Genomic DNA, 21590 nt, shown 5'->3' with positions numbered 1-21590 from the left:
CAAGCTAAAATCAAATGTAGGGTAGATGCATATTGAATCTTCATGTATTTTCCTCGTTTTCAGTAGTAAAAAGGATGGAATTGCTTCTTCTAGGCATGGTAAAATACAGACAGCACCAGTCTGACATCTTTCATGGGCAATTTCTTTCCATTTTCAAATACTAACTTCCTGACTCAGTGATTTGACACAGATGAGGACGTTTGATAAATGCACTGGCATAGGGGTATTTCCTTTTTTTTTTTTTTAATCAGTTAACTAAAACTCTACTGTGATGTCTAAATATGTTGAATCTCTACAGGAAAATAAATCTGTCCAAGGGGATGGACTTATGTGACAGGATCAGTCTCTGCATCAGTGTACAAAAGGAGAAGGGAAAGCTCTGCACATTTATAAACAAACTGATTTTTACAACTTTCATTTATTTCAACACAGATAAAAGCATAATAATTAGGAATTGATCTCAACATAAACCTTCAACTTTTATATAAGTGGTTTTATAGTTGTTTAGAGTTTTCAAAAAGTGAAAAATAAGCAGGCCTGATCCAACTAACAGATTTCCTGAGACAGCTATTGGTTTGTGGGGTAGGAGAGAATGGTTGAATAGTTAAACATATGATTCATGGAAAATTAATTTAACAAAGTATCTATTAAAAATAATGGACTCACTGAAGGGGTTAACTTAAAAAAAAAGAAACCAAACAACTTCTATAAGGTTAAAACTCCTGTGCCACATACACAAATATGTATTTCTCTCTCTACCTATCTCTATATGTTTGTTCAATATGATTCCTATAGAGAATATTTATATTTGCTGTATTAGCCCCATCTGGTGAGTTCTAACAGCATTGCAAACTGGACAGAGCTGATGCTACACGCTCATGTCCCAGCTCTTAGGTGGGTGGTAGGGCTTGCATGGAGACCCCTGTATTGCTCCCTTTGCCCACTGCACAGGGCACAAACACCAGGAGGAATCCTCATTAGCATGGCAGTACCATGGTTCATAAGCTTCTCTTTTGCTTTCATGGATTCATCTCCCAAGTCAGGGTGTTACTCTCTTCATTTGCATCCAGAAACAGGCACAGCCCATCAGTGCACCTGAGTCACCCCCATTCCCAGGAAATCTGCCATCTCTGATCCTTGGTGCTGTTCCAGCCAAGGCCATGTGTGCCAGGGCTGAGCCAACTGCTCCCTTAGAGACTTTACCTCTCAGTGTTTTTCTGGGAGGGCTGTGGTCCACTTTCTCTAATTGCAAAGGGATGTCACCCATCAATTAGTTCATTTCAGAGCAGCTGTTAGTGGACACAGTAATGGGCAACCTGCTCCAGGTGGCCCTGCTTGAGCAGGGAGAGATAAGGTGACCTCCAGAGGTTCCTCCCAACCTCAAACACTCCATCATTCTGCAAGTTTACCCTTAACATCATCATTTATTTTTGTGCAATATCAATATGAATCGACACTGTTTTAAGTAGGAAGCATTTTACTCACATTCCGTAAAAATAAATTTTTATAAAATTATTTTGAAGTGCAGGATCATGATGTTAGTTTCTAAACAAGAAAGGAGGAGGCTGCTTGCCTCTAGTACATGGGGTAGCAAACCCTGTCAGCCTTTGATATATGGTAGGTCAGAATAAGGCACTCTCCATGGCTGCCTTGACTTGCTCCATGCCTAAGGAGTCTTGTTCAGTTTCTCTCTACTCTCCTTCTGCTGCACGTCTAAACCAAGAGATGGGCTGATTTAATTTTTTTTTTTTTATATTTTATTTTTTGGTGACTTTAAGGTTACCTACCTACCTTCTGTAGCAAGATGAGTGATGACAATGAGTCTTTTACTGCCAGACTTAGCTGATGAAGATTAGTTGCTCTTCTAATGTAAGCTGAAATGTGGCTACAGGCTGTTTCTTTCCATCACTTCCCTTTGGAAAATTCAAACATAATCTCATCATAGTATTTCTAGTCAGTTTAAATTATAATTGATTCTGCTCCTTCTGTCTACTTTCCTTCCCACAGCTGTGACAGGAGAGAATTGGGGCAAAACAAAAACAGCCAGACACAAGGGCCTTGTGGTCTTTTTTCATGAGAGGTGAATAAAGGGGGTTGTTTAAGAAGAACTTAAATAGAAACAGGAAATAATAGCCTATCTTGAGGAGCAAATCTACATCTTTAGGCGGTTTCAGACTTGGTTTCTGTTAAATTATTAAGGGACCTTACACTGTAACGTGTCCCTTCAACAAAATGTGTTGCCTTGCAGTGTTATTCTGACTTGAAGGGACTATTAACAAATCTCTGTTAGTCTTGTCATTATACCAACTAAGCCAGTATCTCCCATTCCCCAGAGAACTTTCGAGCTTATTGTTAAAACCAAAGAGTTACCTCAGAGTATTCCTGTTGAGGTAATGTTTCAGGAGAGTGAAAATCTTGTGTTTCTTATTTTGTCAAAACTGCAAAATTTTATCTCTGGGATGTCCCAGAATGTACAAGCAAAATTAATTTGTGAAAATAAATCAAATCCTGTGATGACTTTTCTTACTTTAAAATACAATCTAACATGACTATGTTAAAAAGCCTATGGATTTCCTCTTGAATAAACAATTATTCATCCTATGTTATCTAAATCTTAAGTAAGCAATCAGGGAAAAGTGAAAGATCTAAAATGTATACCAGATTATTAATGATACATCTGAAACAATAATTCAATTTCTCTGCCCTATACTCTCAAGACAAATTATTTGTATTTTTCAGTTTAAAAACACACGTGCCACTGTCAAGTGTATGTGTGGGTGTACATGCAGTGAGGTTTCAACTCTGTGTATCCTTATTAACACGGAGTCTGTGCAAACTGAAGATCAGCCCATGGATGAAGAGAAGACTCTTGTCTTCCAAGTGCTGATGAGCAGGCTGAAATAACTGCTCATCAACAATTTTCATTCCAGCAAGAAAAACTTTCTGAGGGAGGCAGTTAGCAAATCATTGGTTGCAAGTAATCTGGCTATTAACGTGACTCAGCCAGTAAAACACTGCCTGGATTCTTAACTGTAACCCTGAGAATGCTCAAGCCTTCTGTTGTGATCCCTGGACAGAATGAGACTTGAGGCTGTGACTGACCCTAACAAGCTGGATTCTGGGAGTGATGAGCCTGACAAGCACCATTGCACTCTGACCATCATGGATTCAGGCACAGATGACCAAAGCTGATCCCAGGACTACTGCGAGGCCCAGTAGAGGAGCTGCTATAGAAACATGGCTTGTGCTGGTGTCTCTGGGAATGGTCAGTTTGGGGTCAGCTTCTTCTCTGCCTCCCTGGTTGCAAACATGACCATGGTCATGCATAGACAGGCAGTAGGAGAGTCACCTCCACTCCAGGCTTCTTGCTGCCATTGATAATGGTAAATGTTTGTCAACAGAATTCACTGCTCCCTGCCTCATGGCTGCTGAGAGTCAAGTGAACATCGTGCAGAACAGAGTGGGAGCACAGGTGCACAATCTGATGGCACAGGATCTCTACCCTTAGCAGTAAATTTGCCTGGCTGGGTAGTAATCATTGACTGAACTTTGTGCAGCAGAAAATGAATGTGCATCACACAATACAGCACTACTGCTGTGTTTCATTTCTAGTACGTGTAACATTTAAAGAGAAAGGTCAAACTTTATGAATTTCTGCTTTATAGACTCTGTCTTGCAGTTCATATGTTGTATTGCTGTGCTTCATGAGGCCTTTGAAAGCTGGGGCAAATACACATTGAAATGGTATAATTGCTTTAGTTGTTCCATTTCTTGGAGCACAGAACAGGCATAGAACACCAGCTCAGCATTATCAGGTAGTCGGTGATGATTAAGAATTTATTGCAATTGTATTAACTCTTAATTTCAGAAAAAGGTTGCTATTTGTCCATTTGTGCTGTCACTAAAACACGTGTATTTCCTTCATGGGGAACCACATGACTGTAAAACAAAGATTATCCTATATCTGAAAGAAGACCAAAGAGAATACTTAGGAAAAAGGCAAATCAAAGAAATTGTGAAGAAGCATTCTCAATTCATCAGCTATCCAATTACACTCTTTGTAAGTGCCTTGTTTGAGATGCTAATTGTACATGCTTTGAAACACTAGCTGCATACCTAATGTCCTCGCATCATTCCCCGATGCTACTAGTACAACATTAACTAAGATGGCTCTGTACTGCCAGAATTAACATTTGCAAGAAGGACTCTTTATTGTGTGGTAATTTTTTGGTTTGCTTTCCTAATGAGCTCTGAAGGAGTACTGCCTATGTAGGACAGAGTTCTACCATGTGTCAGTCTAGATGCTGAGCTTCTCATCCACCAACCCAGACGAAATCTCATAAAGAAAACATTTATCTTAATGAATTTAGTAAGACACAGTACATGTTTTTGTTAAAATCTGGACTACTTGGCAATGAAAATATGTGCTTCTAGTTGAAGATCACAATTATTCAGGTGAAGCAATAAACTCTGATTATGCATTCTATATTGATATATACTAAAGCTGTGCTTTTGGGGCCAAAGAAATCTCCTGACGTATTTAGATATGCTTCTGAAAGAGGTCTGGTTGGCAGTGACTAACTAGTAATTCTGGATTTTAAGCCAGACTTATTATGGCTCTAGTTCCAAAAGTGAGAACAGATGAGCAGAAGGCAATTTAGAAAGGTACTTTCTAAAGGTACTTTGAATGCCAGGTGCATCAGTAGTATTTAATGAATTAATTCTACAAAACTGCAAAGCAGAGTTGGAAATACATCTCATATGACCTGTAATTATGTTTATTCATACAAACCCAAGGACGTGCAAGGAAGTTCATCAAGATGGAAATAACATGCAAATTAAATAATGTATTAGGAATGAGACTTGCAGAGGTTTCTAGAAAAAGAATGCCCCCCTGTAATTTTCTGTCTTGAACTACGAAGAAGGAGGCCAAGCCATCATGGTTATTCCTAGTATAAATTCAGAACTGAATTTCCATCAGATGAAACTAACAGTTCTATAGAACCACAACCAAGAGAGATATTTCACTTTGAACAAATGGTCTGAGGAAACACAATTTTAGGTAAGTCATTAGAAAGAGCAGCTATGCCCTGAGGAAGAAAAGCTGAAAAATCCCTTCTTTTACTGTCCCAATCCTTTGATGCCCCTTCCTGCAACTTAATTTTGTAGATCTACTGTGAAGACAGCCAGAACAAGAAATAGAAAATGTATTCTGTCACAATTTTTTTATAGTTTTGTTTTATAATAAAGAACTTGACTGGTTAGAGTGAGCTTGCTGATTTTATTCTAAACACTAGACATTTAAAAAGCAACTTGAATGTGACAAAATAAAAGTAGTTTCATTCTTTCAGAAATATCTAATTCAAATAAAGCAGAGATGAAGAAATCCTGGGCTGTCAGCATCTGAAACAGTTTTACATTTGTCAATCACAAGATCCATTGCAACTCCCACAGTGCTGAAAGACCATTCTGGAGGGGTTTTCTTCCATGTTTTGTTTTGTCAGTGATGTGGGGGGAATAGGCAGAGGTATCTCCTGGCAAGTGTCCTAACCAGGACCCTCTGGTTAGGAAATAACCTGGTGACTTCTGGTAGCTGTGGTCTGTCCTACTTTCACAGAGCAGAGCAGCTGCATTATACTGACCTGCAAATTAACCGGCTAAGAATACCCTCGGCTCAGCTGACTGCAAAGCAGATTTCAGCATAAAGAGCCAAGTTACATCAGAAGATTTGCCTCAGGATGGCAGCAAGCATCTCCTTGAAAGAGATGAAACCCGATTTTTCCCTCTAATTCACTATGCCTGGCTCCTGTAGCCAACAGATAAATTTGTAATGATTAATCAAGTACTTACACAGCTCTTGACAAAATTTCTCAAAGTACCTACTCACAGTCAGCTTTAATCAGAATATCTTACTGCTACTATTCTTTTTTTCCAGCATTCTTTTGTGGAGAGGAAGCTGGGATTCAGAGTTCTCCTGTTTTTTTCATTAGAAATAAGTCTTTTGATCTGACACAAGCAAGAAAATAACATTAAACTGTGCCTAAGCAGTGTTCATCACAGATAGCTATTAAGCCTTAATCTTTGATTATCTGAAAGCACTCTGTAATTTTAGTATCTTGTTTTTTATCCCATCAATATCTTGGTAATAAAATGGAAGTACTGTCTGGAATATGAAAAAAGGACTATCCAGAATATATGGACAAATTTTAATTAATTTCTTGCCTTTTTTTTTTTTTAACAAGTATAGAGTGTCAAATTAAGGAGCCTATTGTGTTTGAAATACTAGAAAAAAATCGACCTCATTGACATCTACTTTAAATGCTCACAATCTCCCATCCTGAAATGTGTGGATCCTGAGCTTACAGATTTTTAGAATTTCTCTGACCTCTAAAACCTTTATTGAAACATGCTTCATGATGAAATTTGAAACCTCTAGGTGTGTAGCAGACTCATAGTACAGCACACAGCATATACTGAATTCTGAATCGCTGACTTAAAATATTTTTTCACAGATACTGAAGCACAGCACAATTATGAAGGTGACAATAACAAAAATTTTTCCAAGTTTTCCTTGACCTTCAGAAGGAAAGAAGACAGCAAGTTTGTGCCTAGCTCTCTGGACTGTGAGGTGTTCTGCCTGGACACCTCTGGCCTTGGCCAAGGCCTCTTAAACATCTTTTTTCACAGAATTCCTCTCATACTGGTCACACCCAAGGTAACGTGGCTGTGTGATACCAGAGCTACTTTTGAGATGTAATTCACACTTAATACTTAACTAAAAGTCCACCATGCAAATTCTTTCTAGAATCAAGTTTATCAAATTAGCACAAATTTGAGCAGTTGTTCGGCAATATTCTTCAATTCTTTCAATTTCTGTGCCCTCTTTAAAGTAGAATGATGAGGTTATTGCATACTCAGTATCCACAATAAAAATGTGCAATTGTTTTTCTTCAACCTAGTTCACCCTGATTCCAGCTATCACTGCTTAGTAAACCTACTCTCTCAGCTCTTTACTTTACAACTAAAATTCCTTTCACAACTAAATCTGAAAGTGTGATCTCCATACCAGATCGCTCTCTCTTTCCCTGATTTCTAAGGTAAACATGTCTATGAAGGGTTTTTTCTCTTTGTTTCTAGGAAATATGCTTATAAAGAAGTAGATGCTTTGGAAGTGTTCCTGAACTATGAAGGCCTCTCCAACAATTTTTCTTCTTCCTTTTGCTGAAGTCACCAGAGCAATTTGATCCCACAGATATCTTCTTTATAGAAAATCTACCTAATGCCAAAATACATAATCTTTCTTATCTGCTTAAAACCCAGGACTAGAATTTACCTTCTGTGCCTCTGTTTAAAATGAAAATTTATTTCCTAGTAACAACTTTTCTTTCATGTCATAATCACCTAACTCAACTTTGAAAAGCCATCTGTCATCATTAATTTGCAAAATCAATCCTATTGCATCAAGAATGTTAGTGAAGTACAGAACACATCCTTTGTGACATTATCAGCAATAGTATCCAACATTTAGAAGGTGGCTTGAAGGAGAGTTTTGTCTCCAAATCTACCAGGCACACAAAATAAGGTATGTAAGTGTTCCATAAATGCCTACACTTGACAGTAAACATGCAGCAGTGCTCAGCTGTTACAGGTACTAAACCCCCAACCCTTACTGTTATACTGAATTCAACTCCTAGAACTTGGTTATGTACAGGGAAAAAGGTGTCAGGCTTATTTCCATGCTCACTGATACTGGAGCTCAATTAAGTTATTTTTTTTAACCATGTAACTTCATCATCACTATTGTTTTTAAAATCTTCATGGGAAGTCTAGGGTTTTGTTTGTCTAGAGACTTTTTAGTCAAACCTTCTGCTGTCTGGAAGGGCTTTTTCTCCAAGCTTCTTGTCCTTCTGAATTAGGATCTATTGAAACTTATGGCTATGAATAGAACAAAGCTCTTAACTATGGATAATAAAAGTTACAGCTGCTACCATACCTCTTGTTCTCCCTCCAAAGTCAACAGTTTTATGTAACTGTTCCCGATCTAAGGGAGCTCTGATGGGCATGACATTCTCCTGTCACTCTCCGAGCCATGTAACTGCGTCCTGGTTTTTTGGTCCCATCCTACATGGAGACCACACACATTTCCACAAACAGGCTCCACAGTCATCTTAAAACAAAGAGCAGAACTAGAGAGTGAAAGAAACACTTTTAACTTGGTGGAAGACAAAGTGTCTTGTATAGCTCAGCTGGCATAGGTATGAGGCTTGATTTGTACATATAATTTCAGCTGAGAAGTACAAAATCATGCATTTATTCTGGGAAAGTGTAAAACATTATATACGGCCTAAAACTATAAAGAAAATATGTTTTGTTCTGGTCATAAGGGAATATTAGGATGAGGAAAAATTTAAAATATCAAATTTGAGTTGTTACGAGGTTAACCTATAAATTTTGTAACAAACACCACATAAAGTAATTTATAATAAGCCTGAACAATTATTCTGGGACCTTATTAATGTCCCATGAATCCAGGCCTTTCCATGCTCATTCTCTCAGCTTTCCTATGCAGCTGAGCTTTACATATCTATAGAAATATGTATGTTATGTATATAATATAAATTATAATTGGCATTTGTTAGTAGTGGAATAGTTGACTTTAGCTATAACAAATATATTCTTGTTCAACAGTAAGTCCCTTTAGAATTCCTTCTGAGAGAAATGACTGACAGTTTTCACAGTCCCTGACACGTACTTCAAGAACCATAAACTTTTAGGCAAAAGAACGTGTACACTCAGCCCACAGTCCATGCAATTGTTGCTGCCACCTGCAGTTCTTCAGTACAACTACATTGTATGAGATCGATTTTGTTCTTTGCCTCTTAAGTAGCTTCTTCACCAGAAAAATATTTCTTCTAAGTGACTATCGATCCTGTTTCTAGAATGAATCACCTTTTTTTGTGACCTACAGATCTTATGATCACTTTAGCTTCTAGCAAGCAATGAGAAAGCACAAAACAACATAGCTTGGGAAATAATGTTAAGAAAACATGAAGCTTTGCTCAGACAGATATCCATTCCCAGCTTTACATTCCATTATGATAACACAGATTTTACATGCATAATTCCATGTGTTAAAGCAAACTAGACATCTATTACCATATCTTTCTACTTACATAATTCTTCTGAAATCTAATGTCAAACAGTTTCAGTTGGTGCTGTTTTGTTTTCCTTCAGTAAACCCTGAAGCACTGAGATAACATGGCAAAACTGTCTCAGAACTCAAACAAAATTAATTTTAAAGCAATGCCATAAAAGCATTAAGGCTACAACACCAAACACTCAGAAGTTAAGTTAAATGCTGGAATTCAAATTCTTTATGCAAATGTTTTTAAATTTTATAAACTTTGTGGCTTATAAAAAACAAAACAAAAAAAATCTTCAGCAACACAGAAAAAGCCTTTAATTGAATTAAGAATAAACTCCAGGTTTTCCTGCGTGTTATTTCAACACTTTAAACATTAAATACCTTCCTTTCAGCTTTACTTTGTTCTTTTTAAGTATTATAACTTTCACATAGCTAGGAGTTCTATGCAATTGTGTAATTAAGGATTCTATGAGGATGCAAATGTATACAGAGAACAAGTGTGGAACTAATCCTTAGGAAACCAGGAAAAGCACAACGGAGACTTTCTGCTAAGGGGTGTCCTGTTGGTGAGTCGGGGTCAGCTGTCCCAGCTGTGTCCCCTCACAGCTCCTTGTGCCCCCAGCCTCCTAGCTGGGGGTCAGTGTGAGGAGCAGAAAAGACCTTGATGATGTGCAAACACTGCTCGGCAATAACATAAACATCTCTGGGTTATCAACATTGTTTACAGCACAAATTCAAAATATAACTCCATGCTGGCTGCTATGAAGAAAATTAACTCTACCCCAACGAAAACCAGCACAATCTCTTGGTTGAAAAATGGATCTATCTCGCTCAGAATTTCCTCCAAAATTAACTCTGACATGAAGCAAGCTAGGAATTAGTCTTTTTTTTTTCCTTGACTAAAAGTGAAGCAATACAAAATTGGGATCAGTTAAAATAGAGTAACCATAGGAACAAAACATCTATATTTGCTAGCCCTCACTGCATAACAGAACAAAAACAATACAGGTTATTCACAAGTCATGAAGAAAATATGTGTTTTACACGGGCACAGAGGAGCTCGGATTAAGCAGAGCTGGGAAAACTTAGATGGTTTGGTATGAGATTACATTCTCCCAGTGCACTTGTCAAACAACCTTGACAAAAGAAATCAGTCTGCTTTTGAAAGCTGAATAACACAACCACAAAAGAGAAAACAGAATGATGTGACTGGAGATTAGACAGCATAAAGGCATGTGATCCTGCAGACATATGCAAAACCTTCCATAGGCCTTCACATGCTTGAAATGACATATATCCCTAAGTCTGAATCACTGGACTCACGTTAATCGAGAGATCAGAAAGGAAAATACTTTCTTAAGCATCTTTAATATTATTATAAAAGCAGCACCCTTAAAACTCTAGACACCTCTAAAGGAGAGCACACAAACAAATTTAGTAGGATATTGCTGGATAAAATGCTTGGACAGATTTCCATATATTGCAATACTTCAGCTGTTCTCTGAAGCACAGAAGTTACTTTGGTGCAAATACGTGTTGGAAAGCATTTCCGCCAATGGAATCCGAATGTAAGAGAGCTTCAGCCTAAAAGGCATATCCTATAGCACTTATACTATACCATGACTATTTTTTAATCTAAGAAAAACCATTAAAATTACATCATTATGCCTGAGTGTAACTGCCACACTTTATTAGGGCAGTGGTAAAGAGCCATTAGGCTGCTTTATGGAAGCAGACAAGCAAAGCAGCTGTCAGATCACTGAAATCACAGCCACTGTGCGAAGAAAGGAACCTGTCGTACCCAAGAAAGCATTTTGGTGCACAGGCACTTCCTTCAGGCATACATGTTTGAGAGAAAGGAAGACAAATGCATTGAGAAGCACCCCAAAATCCAACCTGAAGACAGCACAGAAAACAACCAGCCAAAGTAAGTACCAAGGAGGTGACCCAGACGTAAGTGCAGAACTTTCAAGGCTGAGGGCTGGCTGAAATCCAACTTTTTCAGTGGCTTAGAATGGTGAGCAAATAACCTCACCCTTACAGTCTGATTTCTCCTGTGGGCTGAGCAGCAGCTCATTTATACACCCTTTTATGTTGTTGACACCACAATTAATTTTTCCACCTAATTAACTAACCTGCAGGATCCTGTAATTTGGCCAACAGCTTTGGTGAGAGCTGGAGCACCAGGACTGAGAAGGGCAGAGTCCTCAAAGACATTGCACTAATACATGTACTGATCCAGATACTGCAGAAACTGCAGCAAGACAAGCTGTAATTTTAATTCCTTGGTGCTCCCTACATGTTTTACATGCGTACTTAATGCATCTTCTTGTCAGAATACTGAAAATTCTCTGAAAATATAATGCTACAACAAAATCAAGCCAGTGGACCCAAATTCAATGAGATTTGCTTGCCTGGGTTAAAACTGCAGGATAACCAATGCAAAGGACATGACGTTCAGCATGAGGATTTTTGATTAAATGTGTTAATAGATCTCAGTATTGGAATATTAATTCATGCTAGCCAGTCTATTTCAGATGCTTAACTTGGAGAAGGGCAGGTTAGGCAACCTGAACTTCAATTCCACCAAGTAAGACAGATATTGAACTAGATAGAAGTCTGGGGCACATTTAAGAGCCAAAAGAAAATGGAAAGAAGTTGCATCTGAGATGAATTTTTGCAACAGAAACAACATTCTTTTCATTCCTCAAATGAATAGCCACTCTTTAGAGCAAGGAGATTTGTCTGAATTCATGCTTACATCAGTGCATAATTTTAACATGTAGTTTCTCTGGGTATTTATATCCTCGAAAGTGGATCAGCTCCAAGAAGAAAGTTTTAGAAGTCTGGTCTGGAACACATGGGATGCAGATCATTCTCCTGAGATGCGGAAGATCTGCATTTAACTCCCTGCTCCCAATCAGGTCATTCAGGATATAAAAATACCCGCCCTGCTAAATGCTGCAATCACAGAGCTGCTTGGTATAATGCGTACATATCAAAGCCTTTATGCAGGATATGTAAATGTATGTATAGAGGTGTCTCTTGTGGTGCCCTTTGAACATCAACCGAGATTTCCCAGACGAACTGGCAAAGGCCATGTTCAGGCTGAGAATCCCAGCGGGTTTCAGGCTTTCAGGGCTGTTACAAACCCAACAGCACTGGCCTACGCCTCACGTCTACTATTAGCACTTAAATCCTTAAGTAACTGCATAGCTATGTAGGTCTGCTGAGCCACTTGGCTTCGGTCCCACGGCTCTTTTTACCCTGTGCAAGTGCACAGACCGAGAGGCAGAATTTTGTTAATTCGCAGACTTATACCTGCTGCGTGAGAACCGGTGTTGTTTTCCCTGAGCAGGCGAAACGCGTTACCACAGCATCCCTAAGCAGTGATTCACCCGGCTACGCCCGGCAGCGCGGCCGGATCCGGCCCGGCGAGCAGGGCAGGGGGAGCGGCGCTGCCTCCCCGCAGCCCCTCGCCCCAGCCGAGGGGACGGCAGCAGCTGCACAGCCGCACTCCTCCACCTGCGCACACACAGAGCCACACAGCCGCACACCTTCCTGGACTCCTGCACCCCCGCACAGCCACGCACCTGAAATTCTGAAGTAACTGAAATCCTTGAGCTCGCTCAACTGCACCTGCATATCTGAGCACCTGCACACCTGCACAGCCGCACTCCGGCACTCTCCCACCCTCACACACCTGCACCCTCACTCTCCCACCCTCATACACCTGCACCCCGCACCCTCACACACCCGCACCCTCACTCTCCCACCCTCACACACCTGCACCCCGCATCCTCACACACCTGCACCCTCACTCTCCCACCCTCACACACCTGCACCCCGCACCCTAACACACCCGCACGCTCACTCTCCCACTCTCACACACCTGCATCCCGCACCCTCACACACCTGAGCACCCTCACACCTAAGCACCTTCACACACCTGAGCACCCCGCGCTCCCGCACAGCCGCACGCCGGCGCACCGGCCGCGCAGCAGAGACAGGGGTTCAGCATGGGGAGACAGAGAGGGCGACCGCCACCCCGCACCCCAGCCCTGGGCCATTCCCGGCAAGAGGGGGGGGCACCCCGAGTTTTCCAGGTCCTTCCCTGCCGCTCAGCGGGGGCGGGGGGAGAATGGGGGACGATGAGCGGGGGAGGGAGAGACCCCGGCCCCGGCCCCGCCCCCTTCTAGGACGTTCGGAGCGGGGCTCGGCAGCGAGTGACGTCATCCGGCACTCGCGCAACCGCCCCGGGCCCCGCCCCTTCAGCGCCGCCCCGCGCGGCTCCAGCGCATGCGCTCGCGTCCTTCCTGCTTCCCCCTCCCTCCGGATTCCCGGCCGAGCCAATCGCTGGGGGCGCAGAGGGGCGGGGCGCGGGGAGCGCGCGCGCTCGCGCCCATTCAGCCGCCGGCCCCGCGGCGCCTGTCGCGGACGGTTGCGATTGGCTGCGAGCGGCACGGCCCCGCCCCTCGGCCGGCTTGTTCCGCCCCCGCCTCGCGGCCCCCTCCCCGCGCCCCCCCGCGCCGGCGGTGAAGGTTCCCGATGGTTCTGGAAGGAGGCGGATCCCGCCGTATATAAATCGGGCGGGCTGTGGGGAGCGCGCACTAGAGAGGCTACAGCGGAGCGAGCGGGCCGTGTCACAGAGTCAGTGCGGAGAGCAGCGCCCCGTCCCCCTGCCAAGGTGAGCGGTGGGGGTACCAGCGGGTGCTCGCCGGCGGTGGATCGGCGCAGGGAGTGTTTTCCGACCGAACCCCGGGGCTCGGCGGCGGGGGCGCGGGGCTCGTGTTCGGAGTTGCGTGGGAGGTGGGGGTGGGGTGTGCTGTAGAAGCCGCGTGGCGCTGGTCGTGCTTTCCTCTGTGCTTCTTTAGATTCTGGGAGAGGTGATTGGGGCTTGCAGTCTGGGTATGGCTGAAAGGGAGGCTGGGGCTGATGGTTCTGAACCTAGCTTGCTAAATTTGTGTTCTTGTAAGAATTGGGGGGGAGGTGGGGAAACGGAGCAGCTCCTCGGGGGGGTTCCGGTATGGCAGAGGGCGGTCAGGGAAGGCTGCTCTTGTCCCGGGGTGCAGCTGCAGCGCCTCCTCCGCCTGGCAGCGTGCGCGGGAGGGCTGGGGGAGGCTGACCCGAGCACGCTTCGGTGCGGGGTGGCCGGAGAGATCCGCTCGCAATGAATGGGCCCCCAGCCATGAGAGTGCCAGATGGGGGGGGGGGGGGGGGGGGGGGGGGAAGAGAAGCGCCGGATCGGGAAGGCGGTGGGGGGGAGAGGGGGGAAAGGGGGAATGGAGTCGGGAGCAGGAGAAAAGGAGATGGGGGAAGAAATAGGTGGCGGGAGAAAGAACGGAGTATTATAGGGGAAGGAATAGGGGCTGGAGGAAAGGAGTAGAGTGCTAGGAGGGAAGGGAGCGGGGAGGCGAGAGTGGGGGAGGCAGGCAGGAAGGAGCGGGAGAAAAGCGGGATGGAGGAGGGGAAGAAAGGGGGATGGGGACAAAGCGGCGTTGAAGGGACCGGCGGGCAGGAGCGGGATAAGGAGGTGAGGCCAGGAGCGGGTTTGGGAGCTGCTCCGATCCGCAGCGCTTTGGGGGGGGTGGGGAATGCGCGCTCGGCGGGGGCGGGAGGCGGGGGCAGGCAGGGAAGGCTCTGGCAGTTTCTAGAACGTCCCGCGGTTCCGGCGGGCGCCGCCAGGGGGCGCGGCGCGGTGGCTCCGCTCGGGGGCGCGGTCCCGCGCGGGCGGGGGCAGCCGGGGCCGCCCCGCGGCGGGGGCCGGGCTTGCGGCTCCGGCCGCGCCCGGTGCCGCCGGTTCCGCCGCGATCAGAGCGGGGCTGTGCTTGGACACAACTCTCTCGGCCGAATTCGGCCGCCCCTGAGGTTTGGCTCCCGCAAGGGGAGCAAACGGGCAGCTATACGCGGTGAAGGACGAGTACTAACGCAGATATTTGTCCAGAGAAACGAGCCCGGCTGAGCAGTGTTGGTCTCTAAGTCAGAGATGGGGATAGCTGCATATGCAAAGTAATAGGGGGATGCGGCTAAGAGAGAAATAACCCAAATAAAGATATTAGGTACTTCTCTGAAACAGGAAACTAAAGGTCATATATCAATCCGTAAGTTAAGGGGGGAGAGAGGAACAGTCTTGTTGTACTCTAGGTGATGCAGGGTAAAAGTGAGTGTAAAGCAAGTCTACTGTAAAAGTCTTGCCTTCTATTTTCTGCATTCCTTAAAACTTCTGAATAGTTAGTACCTGTAAATAAGGTCTGGGAAGGGTTCTTTTGTGTGTGTGTGTTCCTCTGGTGTTGAAAACGCGTGGTTAAAAAACTTGATCTCAGAATGCCATTCATTGTCACTGCCTGTAAGAGGATATATGAAATAAGCTATTCCGGATGGAATTTCAACCCCTCCTTCTCCTTTTCTAGATGCCGGAAGCTGTGCAAACTCAGGACCAACCAATGGAGGAGGAGGTGGAGACCTTTGCCTTTCAGGCTGAGATTGCTCAGTTGATGTCTCTGATCATCAACACTTTCTACTCCAATAAGGAAATCTTCCTCCGTGAGCTGATCTCCAATTCCTCAGATGTAAGTACCAAAAGTAGTGTGGTTAATTCTGATAATTACTGAAATTATCTCGTAATGGTCAGAGAATGTTAAAGCATTTCTTTTCTGTTACAGGCTCTGGATAAGATCAGGTATGAAAGCTTGACTGACCCAAGCAAGCTGGATTCTGGGAAAGAGCTGAAAATTAACCTGATTCCGAACAAGCATGATCGCACTCTGACCATTGTGGATACTGGCATTGGGATGACCAAAGCTGACCTGGTCAACAACCTCGGTACCATTGCCAAGTCTGGCACCAAGGCTTTCATGGAAGCCCTGCAGGCAGGGGCTGATATCTCCATGATTGGTCAGTTTGGTGTTGGCTTCTACTCCGCCTACTTGGTTGCTGAAAAGGTGACAGTGATCACCAAGCACAACGATGATGAGCAGTATGCCTGGGAATCCTCTGCTGGAGGGTCCTTCACTGTCAGACTGGATAATGGTGAGTGTTCAGTGTTCCTGCTCAATGGCGTCTTTTAAAGATGTTTGGCAAGGGTGCATAGTCTGCCTTGGAAAAGACACAAGACAAATCGGTACAAACAATGTGTCACATCAGGCATAGGTCCAGGTCATACCTTGTAATTTCAGTTGGCATAATTTGGTTTCTTTGGAATGCCCAGGTAAATGGTGCATTAAGCTTTCTTAAGTTTACACATGGAAAAGTGTTTGTTGGGAAACAACTATGTATGTCTTTAAAGACTGAACAGAACAGTAGACATTTTCTGAAGCTTGTTTGAAATACATGCAGTAAACCCCAGAAAGCATAACCGAGGCTGTTTTTATACACAGAAGCTTCATTTGGCTAAGGTGAAAAACTAGCTGATGGAGCAGTGTGGTTTTTTAAGAGTTAATCTTTAAATCTGCTCTGCTACAGCAAAGTAAAATCTGTAAATTCCATTCTAGGTGAACCTCTGGGCCGTGGAACCAAAGTCATCCTGCATCTTAAAGAAGATCAGACTGAGTACCTGGAAGAGCGGCGAATCAAGGAAATCGTGAAGAAGCACTCTCAGTTCATTGGCTACCCGATTACACTCTTTGTACGTACCTTGCTTGAAATGCCCCATCAGTGTTTTCAGTTTCACGAGTGGGAGCTCATGTAACGAGGCGCAGTCAATCTTTATTTGGTTAGTTTCAGTTCTCTCAGATGTTAAATGGAGGAAGCTCTGGGGAAATGTAGTTCTGTTACTTAAAATTGTATTTCACAGGACTACGTTGAAAAAAACGTTTTCCAAGCCAACAGTATCTGTTTCCAAACAGTCCAGGTGTCTTGTTAGGAGTCACTCAGTGTAATGAAACTGAACACTAAGAGCTTGGCTCATAGCGTGTGGAAACTCCCACTTGTGTCAGCACCCAGAATGAGAGTCCTTGGACTGTAGGAGGGAGTGCTTGACACCATGTTCATGAAGTTTTCTGGCTCCCTGAGGTTGCAAGGAGTACTTGTGAACTGTTGCTGAATTTACAGCTTTTGCAATTCAAGTCCTGATGCTGTGTTGCAGGTGGAGAAGGAGCGTGATAAGGAGGTGAGTGATGATGAGGCTGAGGAAAAGGAAGAGGAAAAAGAAGATAAGGAGGAAAAGACAGAAGATAAACCAGAGATTGAGGATGTTGGTTCTGATGAAGAAGAAGAGAAGAAGGATGGAGATAAGAAGAAGAAGAAGAAGATTAAGGAGAAGTACATTGATCAGGAAGAGCTCAACAAGACGAAGCCCATTTGGACCAGGAATCCAGATGACATAACCAATGAGGAATATGGAGAGTTCTACAAGAGTCTGACTAATGACTGGGAAGACCACCTGGCTGTCAAAGTAAGTTTTCCTCTTGAGACACAGCTACAGTTGCTGTATCTGTAGATACATAAACATACAGCACTGAGGCTGGAAGGCTGCTTAACATGCTGCTAGACTGATCCCTTGTGTATTGGTGTTCATAATCTGGATTGAGACTGCAGTCAGGAAGTGCAGGTGCCTTCCCAGTTCAAAGTTTAGTCACCATGTCTAATTGAACTTTGAGACTTGGTTACATATAACAACTAATTAGGTCTGTAATCTGTCATTGAAAAGGTTTTGTGCCTTTTGTTTGATAATGGGAAGTGTGCTATAAGAACACACTGGCTTTCTAAATCTCGGGATACTGTGTAAGGAGCTGAATGTGTTCTGAATTGGTCTGCTGACCTTGTCATGTACCACTAATCCAGTGTGTGTCTGAGGAAAGGGCGTGTTCCTCACCAGTGTCTCAGCTGCTCTGTAATTTGCTCTCCAGTGGGTTGCAGTTTGTGTTCTGCATTTGAAGAGCTGTTCAGTGGTTATCAGAGTGGAACCAGGCAAACTGACTAAAACGATCATCTTGTTTTCTCACAGCACTTCTCTGTGGAAGGGCAGCTGGAATTCAGGGCTCTCCTGTTTGTCCCACGGCGTGCACCCTTTGATCTGTTTGAAAACAGGAAGAAGAAGAACAACATCAAATTGTATGTGCGCAGAGTATTCATCATGGACAACTGTGAGGAGCTGATCCCTGAATATCTGAGTGAGTATAATTCTGCAGAAAGTGTTCGCTGAAAAGTTGGAAGAGCTGCTCAGCTATTCTGTAGTTTCCTTTTGTATGGAAGGAAATTTGGAAGGGGGAAAATCGCAGTTCTAAACAGCTGTTGAGCAATTGAAAGTATTGCTTAGTTCATGTTTATTGGAGTTCTGTAGAAACAAATTCATAAATGCTAATGGGCAGAGGCACGGGTAGGTAGAGTGACTGGTAATATTTGTTTGAAACTCACAAGGTAATTCTGTTGTTCTGCAGATTTCATGAGAGGTGTGGTAGACTCTGAGGATTTACCTCTGAATATTTCTCGTGAAATGCTGCAACAAAGCAAGATCCTGAAAGTGATCCGGAAGAACTTGGTGAAGAAGTGCTTGGAACTTTTCACTGAGCTGGCTGAAGACAAGGAGAACTACAAGAAGTTCTATGAGCAGTTCTCCAAGAACATCAAGGTTTGTATTCTCTCTGCTGAACAGTGCTGATACTGCAGTTGCAGATTGGTGTTGTGCCTGAGCTGTAAACTGCCACAGTTCAGCATTTACCTGAAGGGACTTACTTAGTGATTTTTCTTCCTGCTTTTTGTAGCTTGGCATCCACGAGGACTCGCAGAACCGCAAGAAGCTCTCAGAATTGCTGAGGTACTACACATCTGCATCTGGTGATGAGATGGTTTCCCTGAAGGATTACTGCACTCGGATGAAGGAAAACCAGAAGCATGTCTACTACATTACTGGTGAGTTGGTGGGGACCTGAAATGCTCAGAAAGGCCAACACAATGTATGGGTTTACCTTCTGGGGGATTTATAGACTCTGTTACAGGGTTCCCAGTTCCCTTGCTTGGTAGGAATGGAAAGTGGTTTTTATGTGGGATTCCAGGAAATAAAAATTGGCTTCCAAATCAGTTAAGAGTTGTAAATGCTGGAGTATCAGTTCAAACACCTTGAGTGTCTTTTGGACTGTTGGTGCCTTTTTTTCCCCTGTGGTTGGGACATGAAGCGCCACAGCTATTGTAAGGCTGTTCAGAAGCTGAACAAGTTGCTGTTAGTGCTGAGGTTCATCTGTGGTGGTGTTTGTTGCAGGTGAAACAAAGGATCAGGTGGCCAACTCCGCCTTTGTGGAGCGTCTCCGCAAACATGGGCTGGAAGTGATCTACATGATTGAGCCTATTGATGAATATTGCGTGCAGCAGCTGAAGGAATTTGAAGGCAAGACCCTGGTTTCTGTAACAAAAGAGGGTCTGGAGCTTCCAGAAGATGAGGAGGAGAAAAAGAAACAGGAGGAGAAGAAAGCAAAGTTTGAAAATCTTTGCAAGATAATGAAAGATATCCTTGAAAAGAAAGTAGAAAAGGTAAAAGTGGTACTTGGTTTACTTCTGTGTAAAAGTCAATGTAAAATGAATTTAGGGTAAATCAGTTGTATTTGTTGAAATGCTTAAATTGCAAACTTGTGCTTCGTATTCCCTCTGCAGGTTGTTGTGTCCAATCGTTTAGTTACTTCTCCATGCTGCATTGTAACAAGTACATATGGCTGGACTGCCAACATGGAGAGGATCATGAAAGCGCAGGCGTTGAGGGACAACTCCACAATGGGATACATGGCAGCAAAGAAGCACCTGGAGATTAATCCTGATCATTCCATCATCGAAACACTGAGGCAGAAAGCAGAGGCTGATAAGAATGACAAGTCTGTGAAGGATCTTGTCATCTTGCTGTACGAGACAGCACTCCTGTCCTCTGGCTTCAGCTTAGAAGACCCTCAGACACATGCCAACCGCATTTATAGAATGATCAAACTTGGGCTGGGTAAGTTGCCAAATCTGTTCCTGGCTTTGTGAACTCTCGGGGTGTATTGTCTTGGTCCTGCTTGGTAGTGTGGAAAATAAATCCTCAGGTGACTGAACGTCCATGGAGATAAAAGGTTTGAGTTGTGCTGTCAGCATTAATGGGTGTGTGTTTCCTGCACAGGCATCGATGAAGATGACACTGCTGCAGAAGAAGCCAGTCCAGCTGTCACTGAGGAGATGCCACCTCTTGAAGGAGATGATGACACATCACGCATGGAGGAGGTGGATTAAACGAGTTTACAGGAACTCATGAATGTTTCCTTGGCTATATGAATAAGTTATATTTTGTATATTATGAATGTTACCTGCCAAAAAAAAATCTTTGACACTTTGTCTGCATTCCCTCTTTATATTTATTTTCGAAGATGTTATACCTTTATTTTTGTTACATTGCTTTTTCAGCTGATGTGAGATAAAAATGCCATTGAGGGAATATTTTCTTTAACACTGTACAACCCTAAACAGGCAAGTAAGGAGTAGTTATTTTTGTCTGTATTAGCTGGTTGCAGGTGGCAGGGTTTTTGACTTATTCTTAATTGCCAGAAATGTGGAAAGAAGTAACGAAGATGGGAAGACATCAGGGTGTTCAAGTTTGTTTAGTGTTACACAGCTCTTCAATTCTTAAGTGTCTAACATACAGTACCTAGTAACTAGGTATCTAGGAGAGCTGAATCTCTTGGGGAAGCTTTAATCCTTCTGCTCCTAACAAGGTCTTGATGTTTAAAGTTGTTTTTTATACTGTTCAAGGATTCTGGATTGCACTCTACCATAGAATAGAATCCACTGTAAATCTCTATTGTGACTTATGCAACTCTGCATGTACAGTTCAAACCTAGAACTGTAAGAATAAAAGTGTTAAGAATTGAGCTGTGTCACTGACTTGTCTGTTTGCACTGAAACAAAACTGCTCTGCCCATGCCCACATGGTGTTGGCTGCTCTGGATCCTGAGCTCCGGCACCAGTGCCCCACCAGAGCCGGAAGGGTCTCTGGAAAAGTGATTTGCTCTGAGTTGGGGTGTAATTTGTGTGGATGGTTCACATTGTACTGGAGCCTGGGTAAATGGACCTGCAGCCCTGTTCCTGGTGCTGCTGGGAGGTGATAAGTAACATTTACCTGAGAAGTTGCCAGTTACACATCACAGAGCCTGGCAGGGAGCAGCTTGTTGTTTTGCATCCTGTATCCTTGGCATTTGTCTTGGAGTAGCAAAGAGAAATCAGTCTTTGTAGGCAGCTCCATTCAGCAGTTGGCCCTTGGTGCCTGTTGGGTGCCCTTTTGCTGACTTTGGGCAGATTGTATTTATTTGGTACAATGTCTTAAATTCAGTGAATGGATTTGGGAGGAGGAGGGGTTTCAGGGCAAATTGGCCAACTTGCCCTGCAGGTTTCCTGTCTCCATTTGTTCTGCTCCATGATACAGGAGTTCCCAGTATAAAATAGTTCACAGGTATGTTAAAATAGTGTATTGGTGTTTTTGAAGTAAGGTGAG

General features: G+C 43.5%; 2 protein-coding genes across 2 annotated transcripts in view; one reads left to right on the top strand and one right to left on the bottom strand.

The window, feature by feature from the left end:
• Positions 1 to 13307, bottom strand: part of WDR20 (WD repeat domain 20) — a 65604-nt gene extending 52297 nt beyond the window's left edge. The window contains exon 1 of the mRNA XM_038139422.1: positions 13095 to 13307. Within this exon, the coding sequence (XP_037995350.1) occupies positions 13095 to 13166 (72 nt within the window). The 5' untranslated portion in view covers positions 13167 to 13307. The remainder of the gene's footprint in view (positions 1 to 13094) is intronic.
• Positions 13308 to 13635: 328 nt separating this feature from the next.
• HSP90AA1 (heat shock protein 90 alpha family class A member 1) lies at positions 13636 to 20970 on the top strand. The gene is made up of 11 exons (XM_038139414.1): positions 13636 to 13832; positions 15556 to 15714; positions 15808 to 16174; positions 16636 to 16769; positions 17229 to 17537; positions 18090 to 18255; positions 18523 to 18713; positions 18847 to 18994; positions 19341 to 19609; positions 19730 to 20063; positions 20226 to 20970. The coding sequence occupies exons 2-11, from the start codon at positions 15556 to 15558 to the stop codon at positions 20333 to 20335; spliced, it is 2187 nt and encodes a 728-aa protein (XP_037995342.1). The 5' UTR covers positions 13636 to 13832; the 3' UTR covers positions 20336 to 20970.
• Positions 20971 to 21590: the final 620 nt, after the last annotated feature.

The sequence above is a fragment of the Motacilla alba genome, chromosome 5, assembly GCF_015832195.1.
Source record: "Motacilla alba alba isolate MOTALB_02 chromosome 5, Motacilla_alba_V1.0_pri, whole genome shotgun sequence".
Taxonomy (NCBI): Eukaryota; Metazoa; Chordata; class Aves; order Passeriformes; family Motacillidae; genus Motacilla; species Motacilla alba.
This window is presented reverse-complemented; position numbering and strand designations above follow the sequence as displayed.

Coding starts and splice junctions, on each gene's coding strand:
- HSP90AA1 (XM_038139414.1), top strand. CDS start 15,556: ATGCCGGAAGCTGTGCAAACTCAGGACCAACCAATGGAGGAGGAGGTG. Junction 16,770..17,228: donor GCTACCCGATTACACTCTTT/GTACGTACCTTG, acceptor GCTGTGTTGCAG/GTGGAGAAGGAGCGTGATAA. Junction 20,064..20,225: donor AATGATCAAACTTGGGCTGG/GTAAGTTGCCAA, acceptor TTTCCTGCACAG/GCATCGATGAAGATGACACT.